The following is a 20,818-nucleotide window of genomic DNA, read 5'->3' on the forward strand; positions in this document are numbered from 1 at the left end:
AAGGAAGGTTAGCAGGAGACACTCATATGATACCAGAGGTACCATCCTCACCACTAAACTTTTCTTCTATCCTACCTAATTCACTGACGTTTCACTTTAATTCCTAAACTTCCGTGAATTGGGCCTGGGAACTAGCAAATACCCTTAGTGAAGACTGTAAATACTTTTCAGCAGGGAAAGGGGTTAGCGATCATTACCTTCTTAGTAAGAAAGAGTGTGGATAGTTTTCTTTCCTCCTATATCCTGAGATCAGCTACTCCAAAGGAATGAGTTTCTGATGGGGGAGAATGTAAACATTAATTTGGGAACCTGGAGCACTTGTAGGGAAAGGTCAGGAGGCTTCGGTAGTACAGTGGCTCTAGCAGTATGGAAATGGAGAGGAAAATAAAGGATGGCTGACTTCTTAATCTCTATAACGAGATTGCTGTGTTAAGGAAAAACCTTTTCTTTACATCAAATGCTCCTTTAAAAAAAAACCTTATAACATATAACATAGTTGAACTATATGTGGACTGCATCAGAGGCCTAAGAATAATTTAGGCAGTGATTCTATGGCAAAACTTCTTTCAGCTCTCTTAAATTCCTAGTCAACGTCAGGAACATAGCTTTACTCTATGTGCAAATGCTACCAGCGGATCATGTAGAGAAACCCACTTGGTATCACCATTTGTCATACCAAAAAATTACATGCATCTTATGTTCAGAATACAGATGAAACTCAAATCTTTGGTAATGCACTTCAGAAATGGGAATACTTTTAACAAAAATCTTTATCTGGATAAGCAATCATGAATTCTACAACAAAAAATATTTTTACCTGGCAGACTGATCAATAGTTTTGGGGTTTTTTTTACTAAATTAACATTTACCATGTAGTTTTGTTTGTTTGTTTGTTTTTTGTTTTTTTGTGGTACACAGGCCTCTCACTGTTGTGGCCTCTCCCGTTGCGGAGCACAGGTTTCAGACGCGCAGGCTCAGAGGTCATGGCTCACAGGCCTAGGCGCTCCGCGGCATGTGGGATCTTCCTGGACCGGCGCACGAACCCGTGTCCCCTGCATCGGCAGGCGGACTCTCAACCACTGTGCCACTAGGGAAGCCCCTACCACTTAGTTTTTCATGTGTAAACAGGTAAGCAGAAAAGAATACCTACAGACAAACAAAAAGTTCATTATGTTAACCAATCAGGGTCTGGAAACTTCTGCAGTTTTCTTCCCAAGTGTTCTCCGATCAAATCATCTTTTTTTTTGTTTTCCAGTAAACAGTAACATAAATACAAATTGTTTAATAATAACCATAAAGTCTCATAGGCTGAGGTTTAAGTATTTATACTTCATATGGTAAGGAGACAGATATTGGACAATTTCTAGACTCCTGAAGATTTGGCATTAAAAACAAAAACCTCAGTCATCAGAATTCCTATTTCTACGTTTGTGACTAACTACATAAATAACCACTGGAAAACAGGACTTTCCAAGCTAACTTTCCAGTTAGACTTTAATCTTAAACGATGTGTGTATGTGGTTTTATTAATCTATTACGATGCACAAGTTGGATGTCTTTCCATGAATGCTACTTACCACCACTGACATCAACCAATGAAACAGCACACAATACTTACAATTTAATGAAATTCCAACAGCAAACAGTTCCTATGGGTTTTGGTTTCTAATACCTACCTACCTAAAGTTAATAGTACTTATTACCTGTTCAACAATTACAGAAAAATCTTTTAAAGTTAAGGAAAGTTTGAGGTAAATAAAGAATACTCATTTAAGAATGAAATAGTCAAGATTTCCTTTTACTCAAAAAAAACAAAAAACCAAACACAAAAATCACTTCCAAGAGTCAACCTCCATGTACAAAAAGGCAAGATCAATCACTGGACACAAAGGATATTCCAAAGGTCTTTAAAAATGGTAATTAATCTCAAAAAAGGAAAATTAATTTTAGCTTTTATATTTCATTCATTATCAAGACCATATTTGCTTAACAAGATAATTATGCGATTGATACAAAACATACAGCATTTACACTTAACTGTACAAAATAATTTAAGGTTTATAAAAATATTAGAATGTTTAGAGTTGACTGACACAGTCTTAAATAATCTCTTCTAGAGAAGTATAGTAAGACCACTGATTTCCATTTTATTTCTTTTTTAATAAGTCAAAGAAAGGATGCTGCAATGCTTCATCCAAGGTAATTCTTTTCACTGGATCATATTCTAACATTCTTTGAATCAGGTCAAACAGTTTCTCATGTTCTTCATCATGACAGAGCATAAATTCCTGAGGGGAAAATGACTTTGTTTAAGAAAGACAATAAAAAGTAGTTAAAACAGGTTTTTTTTTTGTTTTTTTTTTTGTTTTACCTTTAATGGTTTGCAGTGTCCCGTAACATATCTACCAGCAGAACTACGTTCCTCCCAATCTAGCTGATTATGATGAAAATACATCTGTTTCCTATAGGAAAGAGAAGTCTGGATTAAATTTTAAGAAAAAAAGAAACCCCAAACCCACATTCTTACCCTGCCCCAAACAGGGGATTGGGGGAAAAGATGGAACCATAGACATCTCTCTATATATACATAAACATACAATTTCTAAAAATCTCAGCAATAATTATATCGGATACCTTATATGGTATTTTTCCTAATCTTGTACCCTCTGAAGTTTTAGTATCCCACCTAAGTTGTACCATATGTGAAACAATGCCAGCTTCAAAAACAGAGGTTCCTAGATCCATTCCTGTAAATTCTGATTTCACTAGATCTGGAATGGGGCTAGAAATCGTTAACAATTCCCTGGATGACTTCTGCGGTGAAGCTATGTTTTGAAACCACTTATAGTATTCTTGTCCAAAGACGTACATGTGGTTTGCAACAGTCTGGAATTCAAATTTAGATAGGACTCCAAAATCAAGCTCTTTTTACTACTCTATGTATTATTTTTAAATCAACCTAGGAAAACATTTATGCAAAGGTTAACCTGAGTATAAAAACACCACTTTATTTACTGGATCACAAAGTAAATATTGCATTACTTTTCAAAAACTTGACTTCATGAAAAAGAATTCAAAATCTACAGTCTTTGGAATAAGCAATAACAACAAAGATGGGTTTTCTATAGTTTGAATATAGGCCACTGCATGTACCCAATAAGGACTTTAATCTTAAAAAGCATACCTTGTTTTCTGAATCATGTGTGTTGGTATGGGTCCTAATATACGTTCCATCATTGCCAGGTGTTCTTTATTATCATTAGTCTAAAAAATATAGGAAAAAGAAACTTAGCACTTTCCATTTCCCTACACGCACATAAAAGGATAACACAAGAAAACAGTGTGTCCGGGACTTCCCTGGTGGTCCAGTGGTAGAGAATACACCTTCCAATGCGGGGGACGTGGGTTCGCTCCCTGGTCAGGGAACTAAGATCCCACACGCTGCGGGGCAACTAAGCCTGCCCACCACAACAAGAGAGCCCGCGAGCCACAAACTACAGAGCCCACACACTCTGGAACCCGCACACTACAAGTGGAGAGAGAAAACCCACGTACCGCAGCAAGAGAGAAGCCCACGTGCTGGAATGAAGACCCAATGCAACCCCCCAAAAAAAGTAAATAAATAAATGTTAAGAAAAAAAAAGAAAATAGTGTTTCCATAAAAGGACTAGATTAGACAGCTATACAATTTATATTACACTCTACTTCAAAGATGGAATAAAACTGAATGAGCTACACTGATTGTCTGATTTCTGAAATGAATTGGTAAGGTTTGTAGAGCTGATTGAGGAACAACTTTTTAAGTATATTTTACTGAAGTACAGTTGATTTACAATGTTCGAATAATTTGTTTAATGTAAAACAGAACGGTTTTCCTTATTTGTATTACTTGCACTGTTTAACTGAGGGATGACTGGGAAGATTACCAATAACCTGGCTACTCATTTTATCGGTTGCTTAACTAACCTCCATTACCCAATGGATAGCAACTTTGTAACACTAATCCTAGACAATAAAAATACAGTCCCAATAATTCTTACAACAACCTTGAGCTAGGAATGTGGGAACATCAATTTCAAAGAGGTTAAGATACTAGCTCAAGCTCATATAGCTCATCAATGAGGAAACCTGAGCTGTGAACCCAAGTCAAAACTCATATTCTTAAATTACACAGTAACAGAGCTTTGGCTAAAGTCGAATAAATTGTTAAACTAAATGGTACACTCCTAAGCAGAGGCTGGAAAGCTTCTTCTATAAAGGACCAGATAGTAAATATTTTAGGCTTGGATGGTCACAGATGGTCTCCACCACATATTCTTTTTCATTTTTTAAAGCAGGCATCAGATAGGATATAGTTTGCCAATCCTTGCTCTGAAGAGCAGAGTCTATGTGCAATGCTTTTTAAATCCATTAACTACTGTGCCTAGCACACTGCTTTCAAAATGTTCTTAAGTCATGACAGGAATAAATAATACAAGCTCCATTATCTTCAAAAAGTTCCTTAGTTGAAGACTATTTTGGAGGGTGGAATTAAAATATAAACCACATCTCAAACCAAAGTTAATAATCGACGCTTAAGGTCTCAGAATGATTTACAATCATAAGACCATCTGAAGGATTTTATATGTGTCAGAATGAAGAAAGCATGCACTGTGCTCAACTTTTTCCTTGACCCTATAGCTTACTACCACAAAACCAGACACCACCCCCTAGAAATGTCCGACAGCTATGTTCTAGATATCAAACTTGTCTACAAACTCAGAGTACTTTTAACAGATCTCTACGGAGTAGACAGAAGTTTGGTGAGGTGCCCCAGAGCGGCGAACACATATATTCTGCAACAGCCACCTAAGTGACTTATAATTCATCACAGCTTCCTCCCTCCTCATCCTGCATTGCCATAACCTCAAAGCAACCTTGACAGTATTAGCCAGGAACTTCCTAACCACCCTCACCCCATCCAACAACACACCTTGATCAAATCACAACCCTCTTAAAGTTCTCCAATGCTTACACCACTTGAAGCTTTCAAGACTTTTAGTTTTCCGACATAAGCAAAATTATGAGGAAAGCAAGTAGAGACCTAAATAACATTTTCTCCTTTTTGTTCTGCCAAGTAAGCCAATAACTATTATCATTGCATAGAAAGAACATTTTAATACCAAAAAAAACAGGAGAGATAATTTCTAAATGAAAGCCAGAACGGCAACCCTACAAAATCATTTTCATTTTAGACCGGTCTACATTTGGAAACCACTGACTCCTAGGATAAAACAAATACCTTTCTATGGCAAACAAGTCCACTATGAATCAGTACTTGCCTACTGACACCATTTTCCTATTTATCCAAGACACTCCGGCAGCACTATTCATCCTTCCTCAACTAGAGTAGCTTCCTTTATGCCTCTTGCATTTATGAATACCATTTCTTCCTGATATGGCCATCACACACTCTAGTTTTCTGACAAACTCTTACTCTTCCTTATAGCTTGGATTAAACTCCCTATTCCTCAGTGATGCCTTCTCGAAGGAAACTTAACCGTTCACCTTTTCTGGGTTCCCTTCTACATTGTTCCATCATAGCAAGTATCATATTGTACTGTACGTTTTCCCATGTCTATCCTGTGTATGTCTTCCTTGAGGAGAGAGATGCTGTCTTTTCATTTTTATACACACAGTGCTTAGAAATGTGCCTAGGGTGTCATACATGCTTAATACAACTTACTGTTTCTGAATTCTTTTAATAAAAGTGCAACATAACCAGAGCTGAATTAAAACTGACCATAGTAACACTAATGTAAATTTATGAAGGAGCATCACAATAAAATGGATCATATGAAGTCAATATGAACCATGTGTTTAAAAGCTCCACATGCAGAATGAATTATGACCATTCACTGAGAGTAGTTCATTCAACTGTGGTTTTAGAGAAGGATGACTATTTTGCACATGGAAGTTTACATCTTAAGAATAATGACACTATGGCAACTTTCCAATATGGAAACCAAAACTTTAACATGCCTTTAACATTAAAGCTCATTATGAATCAGTAAGTAACATTTACTAAATACATACCTGAAAGACTGTGAAACCAAGGTAATATTCAATAAGAATGCAACCTATGCTCCAAACATCACATGGCTGAGACCAACCTAAAGCTATTTAAAAACAAAACCAAACATTTTATTAGGCAACAATTTTTAATTGCCAATACACAATATCTTTTCCTATGTGGGTGCTCTCTTTATATAGCCCATTTAGGAGAATATGATAGTAAATTCAGGGTTTACATTTTTAGTTTTATACCAAACATGATTCAGTATGCTTTCAGAGTCCTCCATATCCTTGTATCAACTTACAGTATTTTAACCTGGGGGAGGAGGCATTTTATGGAAAGTAAGAGGGGTGAGCAAATAGTCCATAGTCTCTGAATTGCTTGTGCAATGAGGAGCACTGTTATACCCACTTAACGGTTGTTCTATGAAATTTTACATTTTATTAGTGCAAACATAGGTCAATAATTATCCTCAGAGTGTAATTACTAACCCCTTATCAATTACCATCAGCTTGATATCTGAGTTTATTTCTTCCATTAAAAGAAATAGTAGTGTCACCTAAATTATGTAAGAATTATAATGGATATTATAAGCAGTGTCACCCATAAGCAGAATTATACAGATATTCAAAGTTCACATAGAGAGGTATCTATATATGTACTTTCAGGTTGTCTAGACATGATCATATATTTTCTCCTTCAGAATTCTCAATAGTAACATTATTCAGAAAAGAAAAAAACACCTAGCCTTAAGTCTCTATCTATTTAGAAAGGAAAAGAGTAAACCTAAACCATACAGATGTTTTAACCTTTTAAAGGTTAAGTTTTTAATAAAAAATAATGTACAAATAAAACCTACTTTAAAAGACATTTCAATTACTTTCAGTAACATTACTGAATTTAAAGACAAAGGAAGAAACAATATATTCAAGGAACTTGACTATGATTTAGCCATTTTTGTTAACCCTCATGGTACTTATCACTTGAACAAAAGGATAATGGAGCATGGTTTCTACTTACAGTAACACATACAAAATCTGCAAATGATAGAGCTTGGATCTAAGATGAAAGTTTTCTTTTCCAGCCACTCCTGTCTCCCAGTCCAGCTTTCTCCCAAGTGACTGTAAACTACCTCATTCTCTTATGGCTCAGCTCTCATACTCTTTGGAATTTCACATCATTCACTTTGACCAACTTCTGTTTACTACCAACACCCAAGACATGAGACTAACTGCCCTCCTCAGTGGTGGCACCTGACAACATCTTCCTCTTCAACCTAATTCTGCCTTAATCCTCAGGAGTAACACTTCACAAACACACAAAGAACCCTTCTAATCTTCCCATCTGTTCATTTCTTTTCCTAAACACCAATAACCCCAATTTCAGATTTATATCAACTATCCCCAGCCTGGCCACACATGGGACTGTATTATTACTAAGAATCACTGTATCTTACGCAATCTAGGAGGAGGCCATTAACTAACTGTAAGATACACCACTGTTTTATGAACCAATAACCAAGAAAAAATGCTGTTTTGTCTTATGTTTCCTCACATGTTAAAATGTGGAGAAAAATCTTCTTCTTAAAATTGATAAAACACAGCAAGTTATCTCTTTTTAAGCTCTGAAAATACCTCTCTGTCCACAATCTCCTCCCACACTCTTTTCTTTTACCTTCATTGCAGGCTTCAGTCCTCAACCATGAATACACTTTCTAAACTACTGCAACATAGCAGCTTCTTTCAGACCATACTAAGCAGAAATCCTAGTAACATCAATCTCAAAGATGAGCTCCAAACCTGTGCTATCCTATGTGGTAGCCACTAGCCACATGTGGTTATTTAAATCTAAAAGTTTAATTAATTTAAAATTCAGTTCCTCAGTCACACTGGCTATACTGAAAGTACACAGTAGTCTACGTGTGGCTACTAATGGCTACCATGTTGGATAGTGCAGATATACAACATTTCTATCATCATGGAAAGTTCTACTAGCCAGCACTACAAACTATTCTTAATTTCCTGTCCCTTTTACTAATTCTTTACTCTAGGTAAACATCATTAGTTTGCTTTCACACTCATATTCTCAACTACCCAGTCCTCTTCGACAAAAGGTAAAAAGTGGAAAAGACTGATTCCACAAAGATGTTTTACTATCCAACCTCGGTTGAAACTTACTTTTGGCAAAGTAATATGCTTATACCATTTAACTATCTCCCAATATCACCTGATCTGAATTTTTCCCACTGTCTCCAAGCCCCCAAATCCATCTCTGACTTCCTTGCTCTATCAACATGACTCGGTCTCGAACTTTTAAATTTTGAGGCATAAGATGCGCTCTCCCTCACTGAGTTCCCTTTTATTAATATTGAAAAACCCTGCACCTTAACTAATTTTCCTTTCCATGCTTTCCCATGTCAAAGATGATCAAAGAAGCTCTCCTCTTAGACTAGCCCCTCTTTCTTCTCCTCTTAACCTCCGTCCACCCTACATCTAGACGTCTGCCAGCCAAATCTTTAGCATTTTCCCCAGCACCATGCTTTGTGATGAGACGAAAAGAGGTGCCCACATCGCTTCAAAAGCACACTGCTGTCATGGACTTAGCCAATACAGCTTGTTCTCTTATGATCTTGTAAGACTGACTTGTTCAAAAAGAACCACCACCTGGAATATCTTTACAGATGATATCACATTTTTCCCACTCAGGAAAATTATTTATAGCAATGTCCAGACAGCTTTTATGAAAACAGAAAACATTTTCTGTACACTGCTAAGAAAATTACAGCTATCCCCCAACTACCTGCCCCCCAATAAAAGCTATAGAGAACAAAAAATCTCTTTTTCAATTAAAATATCAGGAAGTCTGGTATCTACTAACCCAAAATGACCTCTGGAGCTCTGTAATGCCGTGTAGATACCACAGTGCTATGATGTTCATCATCGTATGTTGCACTTCCTAAGTCAACAATTTTGACATCTGTGTTTTTCAGTGTGCGTTCATCACGTTTCTAGAGATACAGTTAAGTAAACACAAAGATCAATAAAGATATGAAATATTTTATAGCACTATCCAAAAGGCTTGCACATGAATTCTCTTTTTGATTTTCAAAATAACCCCATGAGAAAGGCAAAGGATTACCCTTTTGGGGTTAAACGTCAGGATATAATAAGCCTCAAAGGTAAAATTCCTCATCCAAGGATCACCAAGCTAAATTAATTTTAAAGACAACTACCAAAATTAAAACAAGTGTAACTTACCATTTTTGAATTATACTTGACTACATAGTCAGACTCCACAAATAAAATATTTTCAGGCTTCAGATCTGTATGGGTTAATTTATTATGATGCAAAACTACAAAAGAACAAAAAGACATTATTAGTTTCACTTACAAATGTAATCTGTACCGGGGGAAAGGAGAATTAGTAGTAGAGGTAGGGATCAAAAGTGGTTTCATCTTTACTTGCAACGTGCATTTTTACTGACAATGGTTTGATATGTTGCTTGTCCAATAAAACCTTTAATTGACTGGTATTTAAAAATTTAACAAGTATACTTACAATTTACTGACTGACAGATCTGATATGCCATTTGCCTGATATGGTCAATTTGAAATGGCAGAAAGCTATTTTCTTTAATGAAATCATAGGTACTAAGTCCCAGGAGTTCGAACACAATACAAATATGACCATGATGATCAAACCATTCTAGCATCTGGACACATCGGCTGAAACAGATCAGAATACAAATAATTCAGTTCACAGAATTCTGATTATTTCATGTAACATAATGGATCACAGTTCCAAGTTTCTTACTTACAAGACATTATTGGGATCAGTACTATTTAAATGCTCCAATACTTTGATTTCTGAATGAGCTGCTTCACGATATGGTCCCACATTTTTTGTGATTTTCACTGCTACATGTATGCCACCCCTTAAAAACAAAATGAAAATGGTAAATGTACAGAAGGGCGTTGAAGACATGTATCCTCTAAAGCAGCTGTCCCCAACCTTTTTGGCACCAGGGACCGGTTTCATGGAAGACAAGTTTTCCATGGTTGAGGGGAGGGTGTGATGGTTCAGGTGGTAATGCAAGCTATGGTGAGCAGCAGATGAAGTTTCACTCGCTCGCCCACTGCTCACCTCCTGCTGTTAGGCCCAGTTCCTACCAGTCCACGGCCCAGGGGTTGGGGACCCCTGCTCTAAAGCATCATCTTGTTAAGTACCAATCACTCTATGCTATTTTCCTAAAATAATCTTTCAGGGTATATTATAGCAGATCTATAAACATTTTTTCAAAACATTTTGACAAAATATACATTATACAGAGTGATGATTTCTCTTAATACTTAAGAACGTTAATGTTTGTTTCCAAAAGTTTAAATTGACCTAGATTTTATAAGTAGTTTTTTTTTTAAAAAAGGATAAAAATATAAACCTTGAAGATACTACTGCTGAAAACATTCACTCATTCGCCAGGCTAGACCGAATGTGCCAGATGTTGCATTGGAATCACTGTTAAAAAGAGCTTGTCCCATGTACCTCACAGTCTAATGGAAAAGACAGACACTTGAACAACTTATCATTAGGTTAGAAGTGCCTGGTATAAGGTATAGAGAGAAGAAAGAACCTAACCATCAGAGTTAGGGGAGCTCAGACTTCTTCAGAGAAGAAAGACAACTATCAGTTTGTTAGATAATTCTGGCAAAGGAGACACCAGCAATAAGTCATCAAGCCAAAAAAATGTTTAGTGCATTCACGGATGCGAAGAGGTATAAATAGCAACAATGTAGGGCAGCGTGTTTTAGACCGGGGCATCTGTAGTACTTCCTAAAAAGTACAGAGGGAATTCCCTGGTGGTCCAGTGGCTTAAGACATGAGCTTTCACTGCCGTGGGCCCAGGTTCAATCCCTGGTCGAGGAGCTGAGATCCCGCAAGCCATGTGGTGCGGCCAAAAAAAAAAAAAAAAAGCCGTAAATGATTTTGAGGAAAAGGATTTCCAAATCTTCAGCTTCCTTCTGTCCTCTTTTCTAAACCTGATCTTCTTGAATACAAGCCAGCAGTCAACCCTGCATTTTTCACTATGGCCTTCCCACATTACAAAAGAGAACCCCATGCACGTGAAATTAATATGGCAAGGTTTGTGCCCCAGGCTGTTTATAAAAAAGAAAAAAAAATTCTTTGAGGCAAAAATTTTTCTAGTGGCTGGATAGCAAACCTATTCCGAACTCATTTCTTTTGACAAGGTCCCAATGAAGTTGTGGGCTGATATATAATCATCAAACTAAATTTTTAATGATTTATCTCCCTATGATGTATAGCATATATCTCAAGACTTAAAAGAATTACTATAAAACTGCTGTGACAAAACTTCTTCTAGTCTCATCTATTTCATCATATGGACAAGTTTTCTAACTGCTAATAAGCTATAAAAATGAACAGTGCTAATAGCTATAAAAATGAAAAATGGATAATGGTGTTAGCTAATGCTACTATAGTAATCATATTGCAGTATATAAATGTTCAAACCAACGTTATACACCTTAAACTTATAAGCTTTCATATTACTTGTCAATTAAAAAAAAAGAAAAATGGAAACTTAATGTTAAAACAGTAAGATTTATCTATGGACACATGAACTCATTTTTTTAAAGGCCCCAACCATCTCGATAAAAGATATATTTACAATTACATTGTATGTTTTAGGTCTAATAAGTATCAAAATTTGTAACAGATTTGTACTTGATCAATTGAATACTGTTCATTGGAATATCTCAAATACTCAAGTCTTGGAACCTCAAGAAATTTTTAAAAGACCTCAATGGGACAACTAGTGAAATGTGAATCAGGTTGTAGATAAGCTGGCAAAACTTGAAAATACATATAACATATAAATATAGAGAATGACTAAACACTGTAAAATGTTAACATTTGTGGAATCTGGGTGAAGAATAGATGGGAATTCTTAGCAACTTTCCTAAGTCAAAGTATTTCAAAATATCTTAAAATTTTACTTTATGTTCACATTTTTGTCATAGAGAGGAAAGGGTGATAATAAAAGACACTTAGGATAATATTCTTTATGAAAAGTGAAGTAAAAGTTAAGTTCAAGATAAAGCATTTCTAAGTATTCAAGAAAAGTTTGTTCATGGATGACAGGAGGTATCAAGCTGTTGTATTTAGATTCCCCCAAACATATTTAGAAAGAGAGATATGTTTTTTTTTTTAAAAATCACCATTTACAATAAGCTGGAAATTACATCCTCAACTATTTTATGATGAAAAGTATAGATGTCAATTTAGAAATGTGCAGTTTCCACTAAACTGTTGTAAGACGTTCACTTACAAAAAAATTTGCAACCGCAGAAGAGAGATCCTAGAGGAAAACATGAAAATGAAGCAGAGAGGGTCAAATAACAAAAAGTTTAGTATAACTCATTAAAGAATCTGGACTTTATTCTGTAGGCTTCAAGTAATATAATTTATTTATAGTTTGAGAAGCTAACCCTAACGTGCAAATATTATCCTTTGGAAATAAAAGTTTTTGAACCAAGAAGATTAGACATGCTAATTTATTGTCTCTGCAATTCAAAAGTAGGGTAAAGCACTCCAAATCTCTTATAGAAAGCTAAGGACCTAAGTTCTGGGAAAGTCTTCACTTGAACACTGACATTAATTTCCATGAACTCCATCTGATAAACATTTTCAGCATTCTTGGTCAAAATCCATACTTATGGTAAATAAATCGTACACAGTTCAAGAACTTCTGAATACTTATACCTCCCAGGAAAACACATAGCTACCACTTAAATTCCATTTCATCTAAATTATGGATCCTTCTCCACCAAAAATATCAGAATGTTCAAAAAAGAAAAACAACAAACTTACATGCCATGATCAATGCACTCTACAACTCTGCCAAAGGTCCCTTCTCCCAAAGTGTTCACGATTTCATCTAAAGTGAGGGGGGAGAAAGAAGTGTAAGTACCTGAGTACAAATTATCAGTTATTCAAATAATGAATGCTTAAGTGTGGAATTTTTTCAAATGCTCTCTATTAAAGCATAATTAACGTTCCAGCCCTCAAATTATTTTATTTTCAGATGCTACAAAAATAATGTAGATAGCTATCTTTCTTGCTCTAATCTCAAATTCCACTGATTATTTTGGAACTTTAGAGTAGAAATATTTAAACTCTATAGAAAAGAAGAAATACAAAAGAACAACAAACAAACCCACAAAAAACAAAACAAAAAAGCAATGAAGAGTTCTTTAGCCCCCCGCTGACAAACTATTCTTAAAAAGATTATTCTGTCTGCAAAGTTTAAAAAGTGTTGAAAAATATTCTATACATCTTGCTTTTAGAACGTCTCCACTTTGACAGATAAGGTGACCCTCTTCATCATCTTCTATACTCCTGGATCTTTTCCTTTGGTGGCTCTTCTGGAACGGCAAGTGGGCAGCACCAAGATCGTCCAGCCAATCAATATAGCAGAGTGAATTCAGGGCAGAATACGCAATTCATTCAGCGGGGAGATATTCAGGCATTCAGATAAGAACCAGGCCACGAAGAGTTGGCAGGAGCAAGTTCAAATTCAGTCCCCAGAGATTCACAGGACACAGTTTATGTTACAGAAGAAAAACATGGCAAGATTTTCAGATAAGTTACTTAAAGTGGCAATAGAAAAAACAACACAATTGTCTCTAAAATACTGACTTAATTGAAGTCTGAAATTTAAAGAATGCAATGTCATGATCTATTAATCTCGTTATAAAATAGCCTATGCTGTGAGTTGAGATGTCTAGTTTGTCAGGAAAATGTTTTAAAACGTCAAGATTAGCTCAAATTGATACTTAGAATATTTTTAAACATACTTATTAAAATAAAAGGGGAAAATAAAGGCTAATGTCAATGTTTGATCTAATCAATGATAGTTCTACTGAAGAAAACTTGGGGAGGAAAATAATAACTCATAGTTTACTGCAAACAAGTGAAGATTCATGAGTGTAAAAAAAAAGGCAGGCTTTCTGGACAATAATTTCCCCTTCAGCACCCACTTTCAGAACTCCAATGGAACTAATTGCAGATTGTGCTATACACAGGGTAAGTATCCACCAGTGCAACTTTCTACATTTGTCTCCAAGTACTGGGAAAGGGGTTTCTTTTAAAGTAAAAAATGTTTAAGATGAAAGAAAAGATGGGTGCTTCATCTTTTCGTATGATTATGTTATAAAAGATAAAAATATTTTTAACATTAAAATCAAGAACCTCATGATCTGGTCTGCAGAAAATGAGTAAATGTGGGCAAATGAGGACTAACTAATAAATGCAGATTAGTTGTAAGAATTTGGAAGTTTCCTTTAAGGATTCAAGTAATATAAACACAATTATATTCATATAGTATTATAAACTTTTTCAAACTTATTGGCTCAGTAAGAGCTTTTACACACAAATAAGTATCCACCCAAAATAAAAACAAAATCAATCATACCGAACGTGACTGATTACTTGAACATTGTCTATTACGCTTCCTTTTAGGACTGCTTCTCCAGCTTCGGACTGAAGATTTACTGCAGTGGATTCGATAACTGCTTTCAACGTCTCTGTGATAACGTCTAGGAACACATCTTTTGCAGTAATCATTTCTGTATTCATCAATGTTAGGAACATATATTTTGCAGTAGTCATTTCTGTATTCATCAATGTTAGGAACGTATATTTTGCAGTAGTTATTTCTGTATTCATCAATGTTAGGAACGTATATTTTGCAGTAGTCATTTCTGTATTCATCAATGTTAGGAACGTATATTTTGCAGTAGTCATTTCTGTATTCATCAATGTTAGGAACGTATCTTTTGCAGTAGTCATTTCTGTATTCATCAATGTTAGGAACGTATCTTTTGCAGTAGTCATTTCTGTATTCATCAATGTTAGGAACATATCTTTTGCAGTAGTCATTTCTGTATTCAGCAATGTTAAGAACATATCTTTTGCAGTAGTCATTTCTGTATTCAGCAATGTTAAGAACATATCTTTTGCAGTAGTCATTTCTGTATTCAGCCATGTATCTCCGGTCCTGATAATATCTCTCATTCAAGAACCTTGCTTCTAAATAATGACTGCAAACACATTAAAGGATTTAAAATTACTCTCTTCATTCTAGAACGCTTTAACGTTTAACCACATTTTAACGTGGTTAAAATAAAACATTCTCTCAAGAATTCCTGGTTTCAACAGCTAACTCAATAAAAGAAAAAAATACAAATTGATGAATTAGAACTTATACTTAACTCACAAAACTTAAATAATTTTACTTTAACCAACAAGCAAATGGGTACATATATCTCTATTAATATATACTGCTATGAAGGAACAAACCTTGGGTCAAATCATTCAACATATTCAGTGTTTACTTGATTAAGTGTCCCTTTACCTTCTGGTGAAAGTTAAGACCAAAAATTCACAAAACTGCTCTTCTGAAATTCATCAATCTTATGATATATGCATCTGTAACTAAGCTCTCTTCCTTTTTGCAGAGCCACACACAACATGAGGCAGGCAAAACAGGATTCCTTTCCTTCTTAATGTAAGTTAGGTATCTCTGGCACACAGAGTTCTTTCACGAAGGGTGTATTAGAGCTAAAAGGAATCTTAAATATATTTCAGGCCTTTCATTTTACAGATGACTACACCGAGATCCCTAGAAGGAAAACGATTTGCCATGGTTGTAGAGCACATTCTAAATCCTATTGTATGTGCCAGTATTATTATACACACCACCTATTCCATCTCCTCTCCTCTATTTCGAGCTTCCTGTATCTTTCTGAGAAATAGTCAACACAGTTTTTGAACGCTGCTTCATGTGCCAAAAATATCCAAAATATATGCCCCTCAAATGAGAAAAGGTTCTTATAATTGCTTGCTTAGGATTTCCCAACCCCCTACTTCCCTTTGCATTTTGAATTTCCTGTCACTCCTGCTTGTGAAATAAACAAGAATTCAGGGAAAACAGCATCATCTGGTGCCATAGTGCTTACCTTCTTTTTGATTTTTTTATTTTTTTTGCGGTACGCAGGCCTCTCACTGTTGTGGCCTCTCCCGTTGTGGAGCACAGGCTCCAGATGCGCAGGCCCAGCATCCATGGCTCATGGGCCTAGCCGCTCCGTGGCATGTGGGATCCTCCCGGACCGGGACACGAACCTGTGTCCCCTGCATCAGCAGGCGGACTGTCAACCACTGCACCACCAGGTAAGCCCCATAGTGCTTGACTGCTGAATCTACAGATCCCTTTGAAAATCTAATTGAGAGGTATGGGCCCTCTCCCCTAAGAAACGCACAAATGCGTAAACAAATCTTGGCAAGGAATTTCAGAGATCATGGACCTCAGGAAGTCAATGGATTCCAGTTAAGCAGCCTTGATTTGATGGAAAGAAAAAGACAGAGCCAACTGACCCAGTTTCCCGTCCCCCTCTCTACCTGGGATGAGTATCCTTTTCAACAGTGTGAAGCTTCAAGAGGGATGCACGTGGAGCACTGAGGGAGAGAGGGGACACCTGCCCAGTCAGACACACCAGCTAAAATAATCCTGACAAGCAATGGAGTGACAGATGTTAACTAGACTGCCCTCACTAACCTCGTTCTTTTTCCCAGAATATGTTGTCATTCTTTTTGCTCAGGAGGCTGGTTTATGCAAAAATAAAGGAGAAGCATCTCTAAAACTGCTACTCAACAGGGCTGGCATCAAATCCAGGCTGGGGAGATGCAGAAGCCCCCTTTCCCCAGTGTCAGCCTTAAGTTCTAGCCATTGGAGAAACAACTCAGGATATTAGGGTCTAAATCTGGGTCTAAGTCAGGGATCTGATCAGTTGCTTGGAACCGTTAAGGGAGAGATCTACAATACGTCAAACTAGAAATTACCATACTCTAAAGGGCATCTGTTTAATTCTGTAAGGCATCCTTCCCATAAAAGTCTAAAATGTATCGGAAAACTCTAACACTAATAATCCTTAGCTGGACTAGTGCATGAAATTAGAGCTGCTGATAATCCATAAATAATCTATAGAATAACAAACATGGAGTGAAGTAATACTATGAGGATAAACTAAAAAGATGAGGACCTCTTCAGCCTACAACAACCGAGCCTTAGAGATTAGATAAACAAAGTCTACAGAATTATAAAGGCTATATGGACAGAGTGAACAGGATGAACAGACTGACTGAATTTCTAAAAAGAGTCACTGAATGTCCAGTGAATATTTCACTGTAGTTCTTTAAAACAGCCAAGACTAATGAGGCTATGGGCATTCATTTTTATTTCCACACAGGTCCTGTGGAAGATAAAAAATATATGAGGCAAAATCCCTGCCAACAAATAACTGTTCAATTTGAGATTACTCACACAAAAATCAAACAAAACTCAACCATGCAGGAAATGCCAAAAGCCTGGATATGAGTGCTTAGGAGAAAAAACTCATAATGCTTAAAATGGTCAGGGAAGATTTCGTGAAAAAGAAGGGAAGAGTTGCATCTTACAGGGACATCAGGATTTGGATAAAGTAGGAAGTAGAAGAAGTGCCAGGAAAGAAAAATGGCATATTACCATCTTACATTTATAGAGTACTTTTAGCCAGAATGGTTTAGAGATGAGTTTGTCTACATGCTACTTAGGAAATAGTAAGTAGACAATTTCAGCAAGAGCAATTTTCACATAGGGGAACATAGGCAAATAAATAAGCTGGGAACAGATCATCCAAAATCTTGCATGCCAGGCTAAAGGGCTTAAAACAGTGTTTCTCAAAGGGTGGTCTGTTTATTAACAATATCGAAATACTGAATTTTTAAAAATGAAGATCCCTGGACCCCAGGTCAGACTCACTGAATAATCTGGTACTATGCATTTTAAACATACCTCCAAAGTGATTCTATTCACACTAAAGTTTCAGAATCACTGGTTTAAGGCTTGATACTCTATGTTACAACAAGACATTTAAGGATATAAAATGTGTTCACAGTGTTCACAGCCACATCAGTCTTCCTGTGTAGAATTAATTGATTAAGCTTGTAGGAAGGGAGCAATTCACAGGCTACTTACAAATCAGAAAGAAAAGACACTCTGAAATATATAGGAAAAAAGGTAAGATAATTGATCTACAATAAAAGCGCTGATAAATCATAAGAAAAATATGCTTTAATAGAAAAAATAGGCTAAGAATACAAACATAATGTTCACAATCAACTAGACTTCAATTAAAAAATATTCAAGTGTTCAATAAGCACATGACAGAGGACAAATTCAGCAGAAATTTAAACATTCAAATGAAAAGAAAACACTATTCTTGGCATTTCAAAATAGACAAGACTGGTGACAGCATGTCGTAGGGAGTGTAACTTGGTACAAACTTTCTAGAAAAATATGTGGAAAAATATGTGAATATGTAGCAAGAGCCTTATAAGAGTTCACACCCTTTCACTTGAAACTGTCCCTTCTTAGAACCTATTTTCAGGAAATATTCAGAGGCAAAGATTTGTATACAAAGATAGTTTTCAGAAGAAATAACTTTACATCCAAATGGGGGACTAGCATCCTACCAAGAGTACCTTCTTTATATGCTTCTGTATTTTTCAGTTTTTTTCCTATAATTTTACAAAAAAACACTCTTATAAAGTTTTGAATCTTGAAAATGACTATTAGATTACTCCAGATTATGGAGAGCAATTACCACCAGACATCTCTGGTGCCAATATCAAAGAAGAAACTATTGGCCTAGTGGTTATTGCACTGACTCAGTATCATCTTTCTGTGGTTAATTATGAATATGAATAACTGTTCATCATTCATATCACTTCCTTTCGACACATACAATGCATAATAAATCCATGAATGGTTAGTACTATATGTTAAGCCTTACAGAGTATTTTGTAGTTATCTTAATATAGGGTACAGATATTCTTGTATAATACATTAATTAGCTCAGGTCATTGAAATCCTGGCATAGATTCTCCCTCTTCCCTCCATATGATAGTGTGTGAAGAATGATTAGTCTGCACTGATTAACAACAAGCTCACTGTTCTACAGAACAAGTCTGTTTTGGCATGGAGAAGGAAAAAAATTGCATACTGTTTTTTAAAGTAACCCCAGTTGGCTAATTTAGAAAGCAATCTGGCAAACAGTCCCAGTGGAACATCTGCACAAAACAAGGAGAAAACATAGAACCAACAAAAACAAATGAGAAAGGGAAATTAATGGAGGACAGAATGAAAGAAACTCTATTCACCTAGGCTTTGTTTAATCATTTAGGAACTTGAAAAATTCCTTCAATTCTATATAAACGTAGTACCTCCAAATTTTACACGGGTAAGAATACAACAGAACAGGACACATGCCATTGGAAATTTGTATTGAGGCCCTTCTTACAACAGCCAAGCTTCTAAAAATCCCAAACATATCCACTGGCCTTATCTACAAATATAACCTGTAGAATACAGTATAGGCAACTAATCCCCAACACACTGTAACATTCTCACACACCACATGCTATTTTTCTCATCTGGATGAACTCTTCCCCACCCTTCATTAGCTCTCATTTGTGGAACCCTAAATAAGTGCCCCAATGTACAGCTCTCCCTACTACATACAAGTTAAAGGCACTCACTGGTCCTTTAATCAATCACTTACTTAACTTTCGTGTGTCTCATTTCCCACAACTATATTACTGGCAGCTGGGACTCCATCAACTGTCTCCTACAGCTCCCAAATGGACACAGATATGTGAGAGCAGGAACTCTGTTCTATTCACAGCAGTGGCTAGCATATAATAGGCACTCAGTAAATATTTTCTGAATGAGTATTTGTTGACTGATTTATAAAACAATCTGACAGATGAAAGTTATATAAGCTAATGACAAGTCATTACAACTATTAGTGTTAAAATGGTACTAGTTCAAGTGTAATTTACCAATAAGATTCTTTAAGCTGGTGATGTGGTTTACAATGTCTGTTCTCTTGTGTACTACTGTGGGATCTCCTCTTCTGTTTGTGCCTTCCACTGTAGCTTTCATGTCCCAGGCTTTCTCTGTTATCCCAGTCAGGGCAGTGAGTTCTGTTGGAATGACTCATCTGTTAATGGAAATGAAAAGTGAGTTGTGGAATTTACAGATGGTTATATTTAGTAAATAAAATATTTCACATTACTATTAATTCAATAGAAAAACCCCAGCACATGGGGTCCTACAGGTTCTAAAATCTTCGTAGGTAATGGTTCCCAAGGCATGGAGGCACTGTCCCACTGGTATGTCAGATGATTCTAAGTGGCATACACACCTAGCACTAAATGATAACACTGTGAGACCTGAATGCATTTTCTTTCCATTCTTCTGGATAAATTCTCAGCTTGGTGCATATCTTCAACTAACACTTGCTAACTGCCATTTTTAAAAAAAGAGTCAGGATTCAGGCTTACAGCCTTCAGTAGACAACAATATCTAGCTAGAAATTAATAACTTTTTTGGTTTTATTTTTATCATTACCTTCTTTCTATGGCAAATTATTACTAATCTCTTAAGTTATTGATATAATCAAATTATTAAGTTATTGATGTTAACTTTAAATGTGAACTAATTTAAAACAAATATCACAAGTGTCATGCAGCTTTGTTGAAATACTGTGATACAAATAACTGAAGTCAGAGAAACACTTAGGGATAGAATATAGGAGATGACTGTTTATTTTCAGATCATCCTGCAACCATTCTTAAAATTAAACA

General features: G+C 36.0%; 1 protein-coding gene across 4 annotated transcripts; it reads right to left on the bottom strand.

Annotated features, from left to right (window-relative positions):
* Positions 1-1,887: 1,887 nt before the first annotated feature.
* On the bottom strand, positions 1,888-20,172 carry LOC309798201 (dual specificity protein kinase CLK4-like; the record flags this gene model as incomplete). 4 transcript variants are annotated; one of them, XM_082646479.1, is made up of 14 exons in its annotated part: positions 1,888-2,288; positions 2,372-2,462; positions 3,185-3,264; positions 6,076-6,158; positions 8,933-9,062; positions 9,313-9,407; positions 9,614-9,780; positions 9,873-9,989; positions 12,944-13,010; positions 13,407-13,497; positions 14,547-14,678; positions 15,084-15,174; positions 19,174-19,240; positions 20,012-20,123. In XM_082646479.1, the coding sequence occupies 14 exons, from the start codon at positions 20,112-20,114 to the stop codon at positions 2,148-2,150; spliced, it is 1,455 nt and encodes a 484-aa protein (XP_082502605.1). In that variant the 3' UTR covers positions 1,888-2,147. The 4 variants fall into 4 exon arrangements, with proteins under 4 accessions (XP_082502605.1, XP_082502604.1, XP_082502602.1 ...); XM_082646478.1 differs by having other exon boundaries at positions 14,547-14,682; positions 15,088-15,174; positions 20,012-20,114; XM_082646476.1 differs by lacking the exon at positions 19,174-19,240 and having other exon boundaries at positions 14,547-14,682; positions 15,088-15,174; positions 20,012-20,172.
* Positions 20,173-20,818: the final 646 nt, after the last annotated feature.

The sequence above is a fragment of the Mesoplodon mirus genome (assembly GCF_964341445.2).
Source record: "Mesoplodon mirus genome assembly, contig: HAP1_SCAFFOLD_2117, whole genome shotgun sequence".
Lineage (NCBI taxonomy): Eukaryota > Metazoa > Chordata > Mammalia > Artiodactyla > Ziphiidae > Mesoplodon > Mesoplodon mirus.